The sequence below is a fragment of the Bos indicus x Bos taurus genome, chromosome 3 (assembly GCF_003369695.1).
Source record: "Bos indicus x Bos taurus breed Angus x Brahman F1 hybrid chromosome 3, Bos_hybrid_MaternalHap_v2.0, whole genome shotgun sequence".
Lineage (NCBI taxonomy): Eukaryota > Metazoa > Chordata > Mammalia > Artiodactyla > Bovidae > Bos > Bos indicus x Bos taurus.
The window spans coordinates 53,712,584-53,729,335 of NC_040078.1; the positions used below are offsets into that span (position 1 = coordinate 53,712,584).

A 16,752-nucleotide genomic window follows, 5' to 3' on the forward strand; every position below is an offset into this window, starting at 1 on the left:
TATTTTTTCACACTTAAAAAAATAAAGGCATAGAATTATTTTAGATGAGATAAACTTTTTTAAGCCAAAGAGAACAGACAGAGTTTCTGTGCTTGCATCACTAGCATTCATAGCAAGGGCTGACTTGAGGGAGATTGATTAATACATATATATGTGTGTGTATACATTGATTAGTTTGTGTAACAGGCAGAATTTGAATAGAGGTCACCACTGCCACACTGCCCAGAGGAACCAGCGCGCCTAGCTGGAGCGCACCAGCTCTTTAGCAGGGTGCTTTAGTAGCACTGTTTTTTTTTTTTCCCATCGGATGTATTCACATATCAAGATATCAAAGATGATTAAATTACTAAAAAGCAGGCTTCTGATTCTGATTTTTAAATTTAATTAGCTATTTTAATTAAAATAAATTAGCTTTTCTAAGGTTGTTCACCACAACTACATAACAACATTGATATTAAAGGGGAGGAGTTTCTGCATTTCCTTTTTCACTGAAGGAAATATTTTCAACATTTTAAAAATGTTGGTAGTAATGTACATCAGTTAAATTATAAATGACCAATCCAAGCAAGCTGACCATGGAAGATTATCGTCCTTACTTAAAAAATCCTTGCCTAATGATAAATAACTGTCAGGTATGTGAAAGAATACAATTTAGGGTTCTGCTGGAGGCAAGGGGAAATTTTGAAAATAATAGTCCATGACAATGCACTTATGTGAGCTTATACTCCAGAGAAGAGTTTTCTATACAACGAAATACTTGACCAATGCAGAAGGCAGCTGGTATTAAAATAACTAGCAGAGATTCCTTGATACACATACAATGTATACAATGAAAACAAAAATAAAGACCCTGTACAGATGTAAACAAGCTAAAAAATGACCTTGGCAAAGTATCTTCATCGATTTAAAAAATACCAAAAGCATGCAACCTAAAATTCCCTTCCTTCCACAAGAATTTACCAAAAAACCAAAACAAACAAGCAAGCAAGCAAGCAAGCAAACAAAAAAACCAAACAAAAACAGGTGGAACCATCTGTCTCTGTCAGTAGAAAACAATAATAGATACATTAGGTTCCAGGACAAATAAATCTTTAAAATACTAATATTGAAAAAATACAATTAAATTTTTATTAAAAAATACATACTCCTCATTCTTTGTGTACATTTTGTTTTGTGCGAAAAAGAAGAAAAATAATAATAAAGTAGGAAAGGCATTAAGACTACCTAATTATTTATACTGTATTTGGTAGAAGCATGTTTCAGTCAAACGTTAAACAAAAATAAGTTATTCAGTTTTCATTTGCTCCCGGACATCAGAAGGCAGGGTTTCAAACAGAGCGTCTTCTACAACTAAACCAGCTCGCTTCAAAGCCCGACAGTCACCCAGTTCAGGAGGGAGGATTTCAAAGTGATTGCCTTTAACATCTAAATAGGAAAGAAATAACAAATTTCCAATTTTGGGGGAAAGTACTGATAGGCTGTTTTTCCCAATCTTCAGAGTTTTGAGTTTCTTACAGAAGTAGAGTTCATCTGGAAGGCTCTCCACTTTGTTACAAGTGATGGAAAAATACTGTAAACTTTGTAGAACTCCGATCTCAGGTGGGATAAATCGAATGTCATTGTAGGACAAGTCCAGGTAACGGATTTTGTTGCATAGGAAGAGGTGGGAAGGCAGCACCTCGATTTTATTGTGACTGAAGGACAGACGCTCCAGGCTGGTGAGTTTCTTGATATGCTCTGGGATGTAGGTGATGCTGTTATGCCAGAGTTTCAACACTGTCAGCTTTCTCAAGTGCTGGAAGCTAACGATCTCTTCTATGGATTTCAGATTATTTTCCTTGAGGTCCAATTCCTGGAGGCTGAGCAGGCTGAATACGGCGTGAGGGATGCGCTCCAGGTCACAGTGGACCAGCTCCAGCTCTGTCAGGTTGGTCATCTTCTTCAGGTTGTTGAGCATCACCAGCTTGGTGCCATCGTTGTGTATGCACATCTTCTGGAGATGGCTGGAAACATCAACCACTGCCTGTGGGATTTTGGAAACATTGCTTTTGATCGAGAGAATTTTAAGGCTTTTGAGATCCCGCAGAGACTCAAGGGTGACATTTCTGGAAATATCGTGACTTAGAGAGCCAACCAGGTAGAGTTCCTCCAGGTTCCGGAGGCCATACATCCAGGGGGGCAGCTCCCTCATGTCATCAAACTTGACGCTCAAGACCTTGAGATTCTCCTTCAGGAAAGACAATGCTGCGCTATGGATTTTGACTGAGCACTGGTGTAGAGAAAGCTCCTGGAGATTGTCTAGCTGCGCGATTGTGGCTGGTATCATGACGTTCTTAATGATTTCAAGTTTTAGGGACTGCAACTCTGTGATTTCAAAAACAGTGTCTGGAAGGCCAGAGAGCATGATGAGAGGCAGTTCTAAGCGGTTATGGGCATTTGTCTGCAGCTTCTGCCTCAGTTTATCTGGAGTCCACTCATTATTTAAGTTCAGCTGCTTTAATTTGTTTTCACTCACTTCAGATAGGAACACTGCGAATCTCTTGGAATACAGAGGGTCATACTGATCTATCATATGAAGCATAAAAGCAAAGTCATTTTTCACGTCTGGAATATCATCAATTCCAGTCTCCTGCCTGACATACTCAAAAGAGTACTCCTTCAGAGAACGGTAGAACAGCCAGTACAACGTATAAAGGCACGTCAATCCGTAGATACTTACAAAGCACAGGTAGCAAAAGGAGAGTTTTGAAAACAAGTGTGCCATGGTATGATTGCAAGAAAAGTTTTTATATCCAGTCATGTCCTGAATGTCAACATTACAGTCCACTGTAAATTGGACTTTGGAAACCAGGGCACTATTATATGCAATGATGATTAGGAATTTTATGACCTTAAGTACAGTCTGACGAACATACATGGCATATAGTATATCACCTTCTTCTACGTGCAGCCGGAACTTCTTCACCTTCTCAAATAAAGCTTTTGCCTGCTCACCCTCCTTCTTATCCAGAGCCCCTGCAGTGGATTTGTCAACCACAAACTTCTCAGGAATTGACTTTAAAGACTGAGAATTGACCAGACTGCCTTCTGGACCAGACTGGGTGGTGTTGGACCTGCTCATGTTGTTCTTCCTGTTGTCCTTCTCTTCTGAGTCCTCCCCAGACACTTCAGATAAGGCTCGTGTGGTCCAGGGAGAGTCAAAACACTTCCCCAGGATTGAGATGAAATGTTCTATTTTGGAGCTGGAGCCAGGGAACTTGAACCAAAAGTTGCTGCAGAGCATGAAGACCAGGGTATGAATGAGGACTAGGTATGGGAAATACTTGGCGTACCAGTGGAGGGCTCGCTCATAACACATCTGGTTAATAAAGCTGTACTGCTGAAGGTCCAAATCTGTCTTCAGCCCTTTCATTTCCACAGTGACCGGGTTAGAAGGAGATGGTTTGGGTGGAGGCAGTGGGGTGGTACTGGCCACTGCTTGAGAGACATTTGAAACAGAAGACTGGTTCTGAGAAGGCTGTACTCTTTTCGGAAGGCAGATTATCTTGTCTTGCATGACCTGAAACACAGAAATAATATTTCCAAATTATATTACTCAAAGAGCTTTCATAATGTCATTAGTGAGAAGGAAAGCAGCAGTAACATCCAATAAACGTCCATTTCCTTTGCCTGGAGAATACAATGTTCAATTCCAGCACGAGATTTTTATTCTTAGCCCACAGGTTAGAAAAATGAAATGCTTATCTTTGTTTGCCACATCTAACTCATGACACAAAATGGAGCAGTTTTGTCAGCACACAGAACAGTGCATGACAAATATTTGAAGAACATTTCACGTATTTTAAAAAGTTTGCATTTCTTCTTTCACTGAAGCCTTTGGGGAATCAGTCATTGGTCTCGGAAGTACATCCTCTTATCAGATTCAGTCTTGAACTGGATGGCTCCCAACATTATATTAGTTTCTGTACGAGAAATAAAAGGATTAAAAGGAGGAAATATGGGAGAAATTCCTGTCTTTATCATTTCCTCTTTTCTTTCTACCCATATCCTAGTCATGCATAGATGAATATGTCTAGTTTTAATAAAATGGGAATTTACTATGCTTTTTTAAAAGCTATTTATCCAGAGAGAGATGAAAGACTATAGAAATGTTTGATAGTAAAATAGTTATGTCTAAACTTGCTGCTTTTCACACAAAATATCACATTAACTTCTATTCCCCTACTAATGCTTCAGTTTGTTGAAAATCATATTAAGCCCTACTAAGTCCTGCAGTCTCATAAGATTGCAATTTCAGTAAGAGAGAACACTTTCTTCCCAAAGATGAAATAGGATGAGGCAAACTACACTTTGAATCAACCTGGAGGAATCATCTTCAGGAAGAAGTACACAAAGTGTACACTGAGTCTATTACAAAGTGGACTGTTATGGCACGAGGAATATGACCACAAGTTGGTGACGTGGGAGATACACGCCCTTAGAGAGAAGTGTTGTACAAGGTTTGACAATGCAGTGGAGCGTCCAGCCCTTAGTTGAGTATCTGATATAGGAGACCACCAGTATATATTTGCTGAGAAAGTGGATGAGTCTAGAACTGACACGGATGCTAGCCCTTCCAACTCAGAGTTGCATAGTTCTGGGCGTGGATCTTTCCTAGGGATAAAGTTAAGGACAGTGATTACAGTGATGGCAGCAACAAACTTTCTGTTGTGTTTAATATGCAATTCTATTCCAAAAATGTCAAAGATATTACTTATTTCAGTTGTCACCTTAAACTAACACAATATTATAAAGTTTAAAAATAAAATAAAATTTGAAAATAAATAAATAAATAAATTCAGCTTGGGGAAAAAAAAAATTGTCACCTTAACCTGATGAGGCAGATTACTCTTTTTACCCCAGTTTCACAGATGAGGAGACGAAAGCACAGAAAGGTTAGGCAACTTGCTTAATGTCATCTAGCTCAGGCCACCTGGACCCAGAACCCACATTCTTATTTTATTTTACTGAGTTTCTAGGATTAAATAAAAAAGATCTCAATTTTACTTCATCCTAAGTAACAAATTACCTTTTAAAGTTATACATGTTTTAGGGGAAAAGCTTATCTCTTCCCATATCCTATGTGGATAACAATGAAAGAATGAGGTTAGGGGGAAGAGAGGAAGTTTTGTTTATAAAGATATATAAACGCCCTGTAGACTAGAAGATACACCAGGGGCTACCATTTACTATGGAAATCAGAAGAAGGCAGGGAAGAAAAACAAATGTGACTGCATTCAGAGGGTTCCATGACTACAGTGGTGTGAGAATGTTTGAGAATGTCTTCAAACAAACATTTTAATCACTTACCTGTATCAGAGAAAAAAAGTGTTAAACACGTCCATATTTGTGTGCATATATATGTCTATGGGCTTCTCTGGTGGCTTGGCTGGTAAAGAATCTGCCTGCAGTGAGGGAGACCTATGTTCGATCCCTGGGTTGGGAACATCCCCTGGAGAAGGGAAAAGCTACCCACTCCAGTATTCTGGCCTGGAGAATTCCATGGACTGTATAGTCCATGGGGTTACAAAGAATTGGACACAACTGAGTGGCTTTCACTCACTCACATATGCCTATTTATAATTATAACCATAAAGTATTGCCAATCCATCAGCCAAATATTAGAAAGCTTATTTTTCCTTTAGGTTTAAAATAAACATAAAGTTTTCATTTTAATCTCATATTTCAATAGGGCATCCTTTATATTTCTTGGGGTCAAGCACTGTACCATGGAAACCCCTGGAACAGAAAATAGTAGGAGAAAGCCTAGACAGATGTTAGAGTCTACCCTGCAGAAATATCAAACAGAAAAAGAAATTCAGTGGCTGGGGTCATGTTCTAGCTGTTTTCCCAACTGTAGTCTCATTTAATGCTCCAATTATCTGTGAAGCTTCAATTATCTGGAGAAGGAAATGGCAACCCACTCCAGTATTCTTGCCTGGAAAATCCCATGTACAGAGGAGCCTGGCGGGCTACAGTTGATGAAGTTGCAAAGAGTTGGACACAACTGAGCGACTGAACACACCTGTGAAGCAGGCAAAAGGTGGGGGCTAGAGACCAGTATGGACAGAAATGCTTCCCCAGCACCTTCTCCAAGAGTGACACCTTTGAGCTAGGATGTTAATGCCGTGCTGTGCTCAGTCATGTCTGATTTTTTGTGACCCCATGGACTACAGGCCACCAGTCTCCTCTGTGTATAGAATTTTTCCGGTAAGTATACTGGAGTTGGTTGCCATTTCTTTCTCCAAGTATGTTAATATGACATTGTTAATGATGTGATGAAAACATAGACGCATTGGTGTAAAGCAAGATCAGCCAGAAGGTAAAAAGGCAGGTAGGTACCTTTTGGAGGTTCTAAGTCCCTGCCAAACACCCAGATGGTCCCAGTACTGCCTCCTGCCCTGCCCTTCTCCAGACTCACTCCTCATGGGGGCAGATGATTAACCTCCAGAGCCTGGCTGCTGCAGAGGGTTTCAGGTTATGCCAGGCACCAGGGTGTCCAGCTGAGGGGCAAGTGTGGCCTGAAATCCTGCTTGTGTCTCCCTGGCTCAGTTGTGTGCCCTCCTGGGATACCTCTTTATATTCAGGACAAACGCACTTGATTGGCTAGCATCTGCCATGCTACAGAAGTAGGTCATTTTCTCCGCATTCTACAGAAGAACCCAACTAAGCTTCAGCGAACTTCAACAGCTTGCCAACCTTCATACAGCAATGAAACAGCACCACTTCAGACAGTCTGCTCGTTTCTCCAAACTTCTGCTACAATGGCTTTAAGAGAACGGCCCAACGTAGGAAGGTAATATATAGATGAACTCTGGAAGTTCCTCTCAGCTTTCCGATGTCATATTTCTTTCAATCTTTCAAGATGTCATTTTAAAATGTGCTTATTTAAATCCCAGGAAGGTAAAGACAGTGATATCCTTTCCAGAAGCTGTTAACTAGTCAGAAATGAGCAGAGAGTAGAAAAAGATGCTGGAATTTAGTCCAAATAGCTAAGCAAAATAGCTGCTCATACTGCTAAGAGGACACATCACAAGAAGACTCCAGCAGGGATACAGCTTGGAGTTGAATTCCCAAAGATGTGATGGCAGGTTGTCTATCTGGCACTATGAGAAGGAAGAGGGCAGGCTGCCGAGCCCAAGAGAAAAGACGGTGGGGATTTAAACAGTGCAGTAGCCATAGAAGAGAGGAAGGAAGTTACTTTCTATGATTACTGTAAACACTCCAACACTGAGAAGAACTGGGAAAAGCATCAATGTTTTCAAAGGTACAGTAAAAGAAAGAGAAGACAGAAAGGCTTCCTTTAAAAAAGAAAAGAGTAAGGGGTGTTTTGTGGGATATTTGTAAACAGCAGCTTGTAAGAACTTAAAAGATTTTGTTTCAACTTTTCTGCTCTTTTGAGTAGCTTGCCCAATTAAACCTATATCTCACTTCTCTTTACCTAATCCAGAAATTTAAAGATTAGAGTACAAAATAAGCCTTAAAGAATAGCTGCAATTTTTTTTTCCCCAAAGAATAATGGTAGGGTTCCAGGCTGCAGTGCAGGACTAAGGAAGAGTGCTTAGGGTAAGAGCAGGAAGAAAGCCCCACCACCATATCCTGTTCTGCAGAACATCAAGGCTCAGACCATCACCACCAGCTTGTACCATACATGTGTCACACAGATGAGAAATGCAATGCCTTTCTTCTAGGGACAACTCTCAGACTGCCTTTGGAGGAAAAAAGCGTCGAGACTAGAGCTACACCTACAAAGTGTGTTTATTTAGGGGAAGGGTGAGAAAGAGGGGAAAGAAACGGGGTCAAGGGGTAGAGAAAAAATTTAAAAAGCAAGATAAACAGGAGAATCTGATCCATGATATATCAAGGTAAGAAAGTTACTACTCTAAGAACAGATTTGAGAATAAAAATAATTATTATTTTTTGGCTGTGCAGCACAGCATCTTAGTTCCTCAGCCAGAACCCAAACCCATTTGCTCTGCAGTGGGAAGCCCCAGGTCTTAACCACTGGACCACCAGGGTAATTCTGAGAATAATTCTTGAATGAAATCATCTAAGTTAAAGCAAATACCTAAGTTAGTTTCAGAATAAGGAAAAGCTGTACATAGAAGGGCAAGAGTCACTGAGGGCAAAAGTGAGGTGAAACCAGCAACAAAGATGGCTAAACCGCCCACGCTATAGTGGGATGAACGGGGTTGGAGGGAGGGGGAGGTGAACCAGTAGAGGAGGGGTAGAATCGAAGGAAACAGGACAAGCAATGTGGTAGGAGGCTGCACTGCATACTCATTATTTCCATTTGGAGATGGAAATACCTTTCACTCTTCCCTAAACCTTTGGTAAAATCTGCTAAACACACACACACCTCTGTATTATGAATGAACTGTAGAAATCACAGGCAAAAGACTAAATAATTTAATGCTTAGATCAAAACTGAACAGACAAGGAGATTTTGCCTGGGATGCTAAAAATCTATAATCTAAATTGTTTCCATGGAAGAAGGAACTGGGACTATGAGAACCTAATTCTTCCAGGAGTCTGTTAGAATACAGAGAGCTCATGGACTGGAATTTGATACAATATCCTCTATATCCTATGGAGCAGCTGACATCCAGGTAACAAAGTATATAAAATGCTCTTCAAGACTTTACAACTAAAGTTCCTAGAGGAATAAAAAATATACATGTAAAATCATTCCATGACTGTTCTAATACGTGGATAATATTTCTGGAAAAGAAACACAAAGGTTGCAGTGGTTGGAGAAATGGGCTCACTAAGAGCCAAATACATGAATTCCCATTTGCAAATTATTTTCAGATAACACAACAGCTGTTTTCGGAAAAAAATTGTAGGGTCAATGAAATAAACTGCATTTCCTGATTTTGCTTTCTACACGGTGTGTTTTTAAGAGAAACAAAGTAAAATTCAAACTTCCTTAAAAAACTGAAGCAACCTATCTAAACTATATCCTGGAATGCTGCTCTGAGCTAGAAAAAGAAATCGAATATTTAAAATCATAATTGCCAAATTTATACCAGCAAAGAGATACATTTTTATGTGGAATATGTACACACTTGATGGCAACCCAATTCAGTACTCTTGCCTGGAAAATCCCATGGATGGAGGAGCCTGGTGGGCTGCAGTCCATAGGGTTGCTAAGAGTTGGGACACGACTGAGCAACTTCACTTTCACTTTTCACTTTCATGCATTGGAGAAGGAAATGGCAACCCACTCCAGTGTTCTTGCCTGGAGAATCCCAGGGACAGGGGAGCCTGGTGGGCTGCCGTCTATGGGGTCGCACAGAGTCAGACACGACTGAAGCGATTTAGCAGCAGCAGCAGCAGATCACATATTGAAATATCTTGCATGGTCAATGTAAATTAGGACCTTTTAATAGTAACTTTCACAATTTTAAATTATTAATGTCCACCTACATCTTTGATTGTATTTTTGATGATGGTTATTTGATTCTCAGTCCCTTTGCTAGAATCATAAACTCCATCATTACAATGTAAAAAAGTAAGATCTGCTTAACTGAGGCAGTTTCCAGAAAAGCAGCGCAGTGAGAAGCAGCAGGGACCAGTGGTAAGCTACTGAAGCAGTTCAACATGTGCATGAATGAGACACCAAAGGGCTGAGATTCAAACTCAATCAAACAAAGCCACTCAGCTTCAGAGAAACCGCTTGATATAACAAAGACAGGGAAACATACATAAGGGCCAGCTTATCTTTTACATGCAGGAGACATAAAAGACATTGATGGGGGAGGTGTGGGACGTGTAGAACACAAGTGCTAACTAGTTTTGAGTGTGCCTCAGGAAAAGTCACTCCTAGTGAAGGACCTGCTGTACGTCAGACATCACGCCAGAGATACCAAGAGCAATGCACCCTTCAAGGTCCTGAACAGGAGATAGGTGACTAAATCAGTAATGAGTGTTGTAAGTGCTCAAATTCATGCTTGTCTTTCACAATGAACTTTATAATCAACTTTATAGTCTAGATCCAAAAAAAAAAAAAAAAAAAATCACCTTGGTGGTATTTTTATTGGGATTATATTACATTTATAAACTAAGAAGCACTGACATCTTTATGGTGTTGATTCTTCCTCTCCATGTGTGTGTTTCCACTTGGCTTAATCTAATTTTCTATCTCCCAGGAGTGTTTCATATCTTTCCTCAAATAGATTTTGGGCATTTATTAAGTTATGCCTAAATATTTTATTTTTTGCTATTATAAATCTTCTTTTAAAAGATGCATATTTAGCATAGAGGGGAGCATACTCCCTTCACCTTTCCCACTCCCCTGCCATTCCTTAGGAAGCCTGATAAGTTTGGTGGGTATTCTATATCTGTGTATTGACATAGACATGACCTCTCAGGTGGTGCTAGTGGTAAAGAATCCTCCTCCCAATGCAGGAGATGTTAAGAGACATGGCTTCGAACCCTCGGTCAAGAAGATCTACTGGAGAAGGAAATGGCAACCCCCTCTCGTATTCTTGCCTCCTATGGACAGAGGAGTCCGGCAAGCTACAGTTCATGGGGTCGCAGAGTCGGACATGAGTGAAGCGACTTTGCATACACGACATATAAACACGTGGGATCTTACTACATGCATTGTTCTTGCCCCTTAAAATTTTCACTTTCATAGTATGTCTTACCGGAGAAGGCAATGGCACCCCACTCCAGTACTCTTGCCTGGAAAATCCCATGGACAGAGGAGCCTGGTAGGCTGCAGTTCACTGGGTCGCTAAGAGTCAGACACGACTGAGCGACTTCCCTTTCACTTTTCACTTACATGCATTGGAGAAGGAAATGGCAACCCACTCCAGTGTTCTTGCCTGGAGAATCCCAGGGACGGGGGAGCCTGGTGGGCTGCCGTCTGCGGGGTCGCATAGAGTCGGACACGACTGCAGTGACTTAGCAGCAGCAGTATGTCTTACAGACCCTAACACACCCACATATAGAGATTTACTTCATTCTAAGGTCTATATTACTATATGATATAGATGTGCTATAATTTATTAAAAATATTCCAATGATGATTGCATTCAGGCAAGTTTTAATTTAAAAACAGTGCCAGTCTCAAAAACTACATAGTGCCTGATTTTACATGACATTCTGTAAACCAGGTCAGAGAACAGATCAGTGGTTGCCAGAGGTTCACTGCAAAGGTTCAGGACCCGGGGATTCCTCGGGGTTTTGAGATTCTTTTGTATCCTGTGTGGTGTTACAAGAATTTATGTGTGTTCTAAAATTTAAAAATACACCTTGTTTTGATAAAGAGTGCATTTTGAAAATGGAAGGTCTAAATACTATCTAATATTATCAGAGCTTCATCAGCTTTTTCCTGTTTTTTAATATCCTTCTTTAATCTCTATTTAGAAACTTTGTGTTTTGTTATTTCCTTAGGTGTCTGTTTTATGGACTTTTAAAAAAATCCAAACTAATCACCTCTTTCTTCTTACAAATGAATTTAATCCATTGCAATGTTGTGGCTCACCTCACTCATATTTGGATATTTAGTGATATTTGGATTCATGTCCATGTTTTTATTTTTATATATACCACTTCTTCCTCCTTCCTGCTTTCTGTTGCTCTGATAACATTGTACACATCTCCTATTTCCATCCTGCCTCAGCTGGTTGGGAATGTGTACACTAAATTTCTGTAGTTAAGGTTACATATAATTTCTTAGAATGTATACACTTAAAAAAAAAAACAAACTCCAGTACTTTGGCCACCTCATGGGAAGAGTTGTTGACTCACTGGAAAAGACTCTGATGTTGGGAGGGATTGGGGGCAGGAGGAGAAGGGGACAACAGAGGATGAGATGGCTGGATGGCATCACTGACTCAATGGACGTGAGTCTGAGTGAACTCCAGGAGTTGGTGATGGACAGGGAGGCCCGGCGTGCTGCGATTCATGGGGTTGCAGAGTCGGATATTACTGAGCAACTGAACTGAATTGAACTGATACACTCAAAGCTTTTCAGAATCCTTACCTCCTCTTCCAAGCATGTTTTAACTACCCACCGAACTATCCTGTTGTGTTGTTCCTAGAGTCTGTTTTAGCTCTCCTTTGAAAAAAATAATCTATAGTTCATTGTGATTATCTACATATTTATTAAATCATGTGCTCACCCACTGTCTCAGATCCTTTATCTTCCCCTGAGTTCCTTTGCTATGGGTTGAAGTGTATCCCTTAATAGTTCTTTTAATAAGGGCCTGTAGACAGAAAATTCATATGCCTCATACATCTGAACATGTCTATATTGCTTTCACTCTTGAATAATACTTTGTAAATTATAAAATTCTGCTGACAGTAATTTCCTTTCAGCACTTAAACATATTATTCCATTTTATTCTGGCCTCTTTTGCTGATGAGAAGTCTGCTGTCAGCTTACATTTGTTCTCTGAGGAGCAATCTCTCTTTCTCTAGGGTAGCTTTGAAGATTTTATCTTTAATAAAATATCTTTTACATTTTCACCTTAATTTTAAATGTATGTAGATGAACACTGCTCAATATTTGTAGCCAAGGACTTGACTTTCTTCAATTTTGGAAAACTTCAGGTAAATCTCTTTAAATAATTGCTTCAAAAATTGCTTCACCATTTCTTCCATTTTTCCCTGCAATTCCTATTAGATATATGTTAGAGTCTCTCAGTTCCATGGGTGTGTGTGCACTTTTTAATTCTCATCTCTCTCTGTGCTGGGCTCTGGGTAACTCAGAATTCTAATTCATTACTTCTTCTTGCAACTGAGTACAGTGTTATTCTTCTGCCTGTTGATATTTTAAATTTCAGTGGTTTTTTTATTTCTGATCTTATGACATATCTACTGACTTTTTAATGTTTTGTCTTTATCTCCTTGACCACTCTGAATCTATTTTTTCTGCTTTTTATTTAATTTTTTTACACTTTAGAAAATATATTTTAACTTCATTATTGTTGCAAAGCTTAGTTTCCTCTAGAGTGGAGTGAATCAATATTCCGACTGTCAATTTTGCTGAGAGACTTTCTTAGCATAGCTGTCTTCATGCGTTCTGGGCGGTACGCTCATTCTGAGGAGACTGTTTTTCTCTCGTGAGCTCTTCTGTGGTTTCCTGCACCCAGCCTCCCAGTCCACCATTAGGACCTGTCATGATGTTTCGCTGCTCCGCTGTGATGTCAGGATCTCACAATTCCAGGCGGGCTGACTCAGTTCCTGGTTGGGAGGCACCCCAGATGCATGGTTTCCTCTGAAGCACCAGCTCTAGCGGTCAGTTCTTCGCCATTCTTTTTAGCTTCCTTTTGGAAATGAGGGCCTTTGGCTACAGTGACCGGACTCCAGTCTCTTATCTTGCTTGGTGCATTTTTAGTTCCTTTACTGGCAGGAGCTGAACTCCTGGCTGCTACTGCCTACATTTGGATGGGAGCCCGGCTATTGCCTCAGCCCCACTCAGTATTCTATTTGTGCTCCATAGAACCATTTATCTTGCTTTTAAGTCCATGTATGTGTTTTTAGTATCTCTCTTTATCATGGCTTTATCATGGCTATGCACATTGAACAGAGTGTTTTCAAGAATAACTCTTGCTTTACTATCTTTTCAGAAGAGAGAGGCAGTGTGTTGAAATTAAAAAAAATAGTCTTATGACTATTATGAGCTTCCCTAATGGCTCAGTGGGTAAAGAATCCACCTGCAATGCAGGAAACAGAGGAGATGGGTTCAATTCCCGGGTCAGGAAGATTCCCCGGAGAAGGAAATGGCAACCCATGCCAGTATTCTTGCCTGGGAAATCCCATAGACAGAGGAGTGGTGTGGGTTACAATCCAAAGGGTTGCAAAGAGTTGGAAATGACTGATGAGCAAGCTACCATTATGAATAAACAATATTGCTTGGGTAGTGCCAAACAAGGTAAACTTACAATGTCAAATGCTTCTCCCACCAAGAAAAGTCTGGATTTCTTTATATACATCTCCCCTTAACAGCATATGAGAGGTCTTATTTTCCTACAATTTTGACAATTAAGTCCAGTACTCTTTTTCTATGAATTATAACTCCTAAATCATTTTTTCTGGTTTAGACTTTAAATCATAGCTACGACTGTATTATCACTGAAAGAAGTGAGAAAACTTGCTGCATATGATAAATCAGCAGTCATCATTCCAGTATGCTAATGTGTCACTCAGGTATATTCTTTAGATAGTGGCCTGTTCTTTTAAAAGATGATGCTGTAACTTGGTTATGGCAAGTTGGACATGGGCAGGTAGACTGGAGTCATGAAGTGACAGGTGGGCCAACAGGAAGATGATTAACTTTATCCCTTACTTTCCCTCCACTCTCCAGATACAACTGGTTCCAGAGGGTTGGACTCTGAAGACCAACCAGATTTGTCCCCAGTCTGATAGAACAAGTTATCTTTGCTGATCTAAGAATGATCTAGTAAGAAACAGATCCCAAAGATCTATTCCCCGGGGCTTATTCAGAGATACTAAGGACAGGCTATCCTTTATTAACTAAAACTTACTGAAGATCTACTTTATGCTAACCATCATAGGAAAATCAAGGAGGCATAACCAACATTCCCTGTTCTAAAAGCACTTACATTCTTGTTGGAGAAACATAAACAGGCACATGAAAAGCCAAACAAGGGTGCACACAATGTTGTATATACATCGAGTGAATGGTGTGGTAAGTGCAACAAGCTAAGGCTTGCAGTGAGCAGAGAAGGATTCATGGAGTAGGAGCAACTTCATTGGAGCCTCAAAACTGCTGGACCTGGATAGGTTTGGAGGGGGAGGATAAGGTCAGAACCCTGCGGGATCCAGAGATAGGAGGCAAAGGACTGCATTTGCAAAGAACAAGGGATAAGGTTAAAAAGATGGGAACTTCCCTGGCAGTCCAGTGGTTAGGACTCTGTGCTTCTACTGCAGGGGGCAGGGGTTCAGTCCCTGGCTGGGGAACTAGGATCTCACATGCCTGTGTAACATGGCCAAAAATAAATAAATTAATTAATTAATTAAGATTTTTTAAAAAAAGATTAAAAAGACAGACTGTCACCATCCTTTCTGAGGTAGACCCATTTCTCCTGGGAAAAAATGATGGCGATACAAGGGAAGGGAATTAACTTTCATGTCACTAAGTTATCAGTTAATGTACAAACTGCATTAATTATATTCTCTCAGAAACACGCTAGGAGACAAAAGCATCTATCCTCAAGAGACATAAGGTTTACCCTCATCAGTGACAGGATTAACTCAGAATGCCAGAATTTGTTTCAAGGCTCACTACTGAGAATATTTTAAGTACCAAAAATCTTACTGAGAAACAAAAGGGACTGAAAAAGGCATGGAAGATGGTTCTAAAAGGGTAAAGATTTAAATGCTTTAATTCTCAGCAAATGTCTTATTCGTAAAGCTTGCTAGTCTCCAAGCCCAATACATGTGTACTTGGGGGCAATAACCATGGGGAACAAAAATAGACACGCAGGAGCCACCACACACACTGCATCACTCTCACCAACACAAACAAGTCCTTGTCTCCAGGGGAAATGGAAAAGCAAAACTGCAAGGGTGGGGCATCATTTCCTGCCTGCTATGCACATGGTATCTTCCTTATTTAATGATGATGTTTAAAACTTATGTGATGGTCAGGAAATAACACCCTGTGTATGGAGGAAGTTTAGACCCAGAGTGTAAAGAGAGCAAGAAAGAACAGTATAAAGAAAATTGCCAAATTTTAAGATGTCTATTAATAAACATAAGGACTGAGTAAAAAGTCTGTTTTTATTGGTTGCTTATTTCCTCAAGAGCAATAGGAAAAGGAGAAAAAAAAAATCATACCCTGGCACCTCTGAGGCATGGAATCAATGTCCTTGGAAAAAAAAAATCTAAGGGATTGGAGGGATGAACTGATTAACACTTAGACTTTTGAATTAATGAATTCTCTTGGTGGTAAGGTACAGCAATAATACACATGCTGTAGGATTCATCTGTACATGATTAAAAACCGGACGTCAAGCAGATCTTCTCTAGTGAAGTGTCATCAAAAATTTCTCTGAGGAACATCAAATGCCACTAGTCTGGTGTAAGAATCAAGCACTGAAAAGGTTAATGCATAATTACCTGGGTCACTACTGTATAGAACAAAAGTATACAGTTAACGGGAGCAGGTTTTTAAGTCTGGATTTCCCCTCTATTGTAGCACCTATGGAAACATAGTCTGATTTTCTATTATCAGTGTACCTTCTAGACCAGTAAAGATATAGAGAAGCTCCATCCTTATTGACATTGCTTGGTACAAAGTAAGTGCGCAATAAATATGAGGTGAATAAATCAACACTGTGCCCCCTCCCCAAAGGAAAACAAAGTGCAACACTGGCAAGTACACACATGGATAAAGTCAGATGCCAGTGAACATGGGGAAACCGGCCTTCTGGCTCTCTTCCTCTGAGATGAAACAGCTCATTTCATACAACCTCCAAACTGCCAAGTGATGTCAGCCTAGTGATGCCTAAAGCTGGAGCAAAGTGCTGACTCATTGAAGATACAGAAAGAGAGTGCCAGATTTGAGAGGCACTACTCATTCATTTAAATCCCAAGTAAAAGGAAAAACCAACACACCTACATTACGATCCTATCTGCGTTTTGATATCTCGCTTTAATAAAAGCAATTCTCCTACCACTATGAATATACATACACTGACTTCTCGAGGTAAGGATGACTATACATACTGTGAA

At 40.0% G+C, this 16,752-nt stretch overlaps 1 protein-coding gene across 1 annotated transcript in view; it reads right to left on the reverse strand.

The window, feature by feature from the left end:
* Positions 1–279: 279 nt before the first annotated feature.
* Positions 280–16,752, reverse strand: part of LRRC8C (leucine rich repeat containing 8 VRAC subunit C) — a 94,252-nt gene continuing 77,779 nt past the window's right edge. The window contains exon 3 of the mRNA XM_027536579.1: positions 280–3,559. Within this exon, the coding sequence (XP_027392380.1) occupies positions 1,286–3,559 (2,274 nt within the window). The 3' untranslated portion in view covers positions 280–1,285. The remainder of the gene's footprint in view (positions 3,560–16,752) is intronic.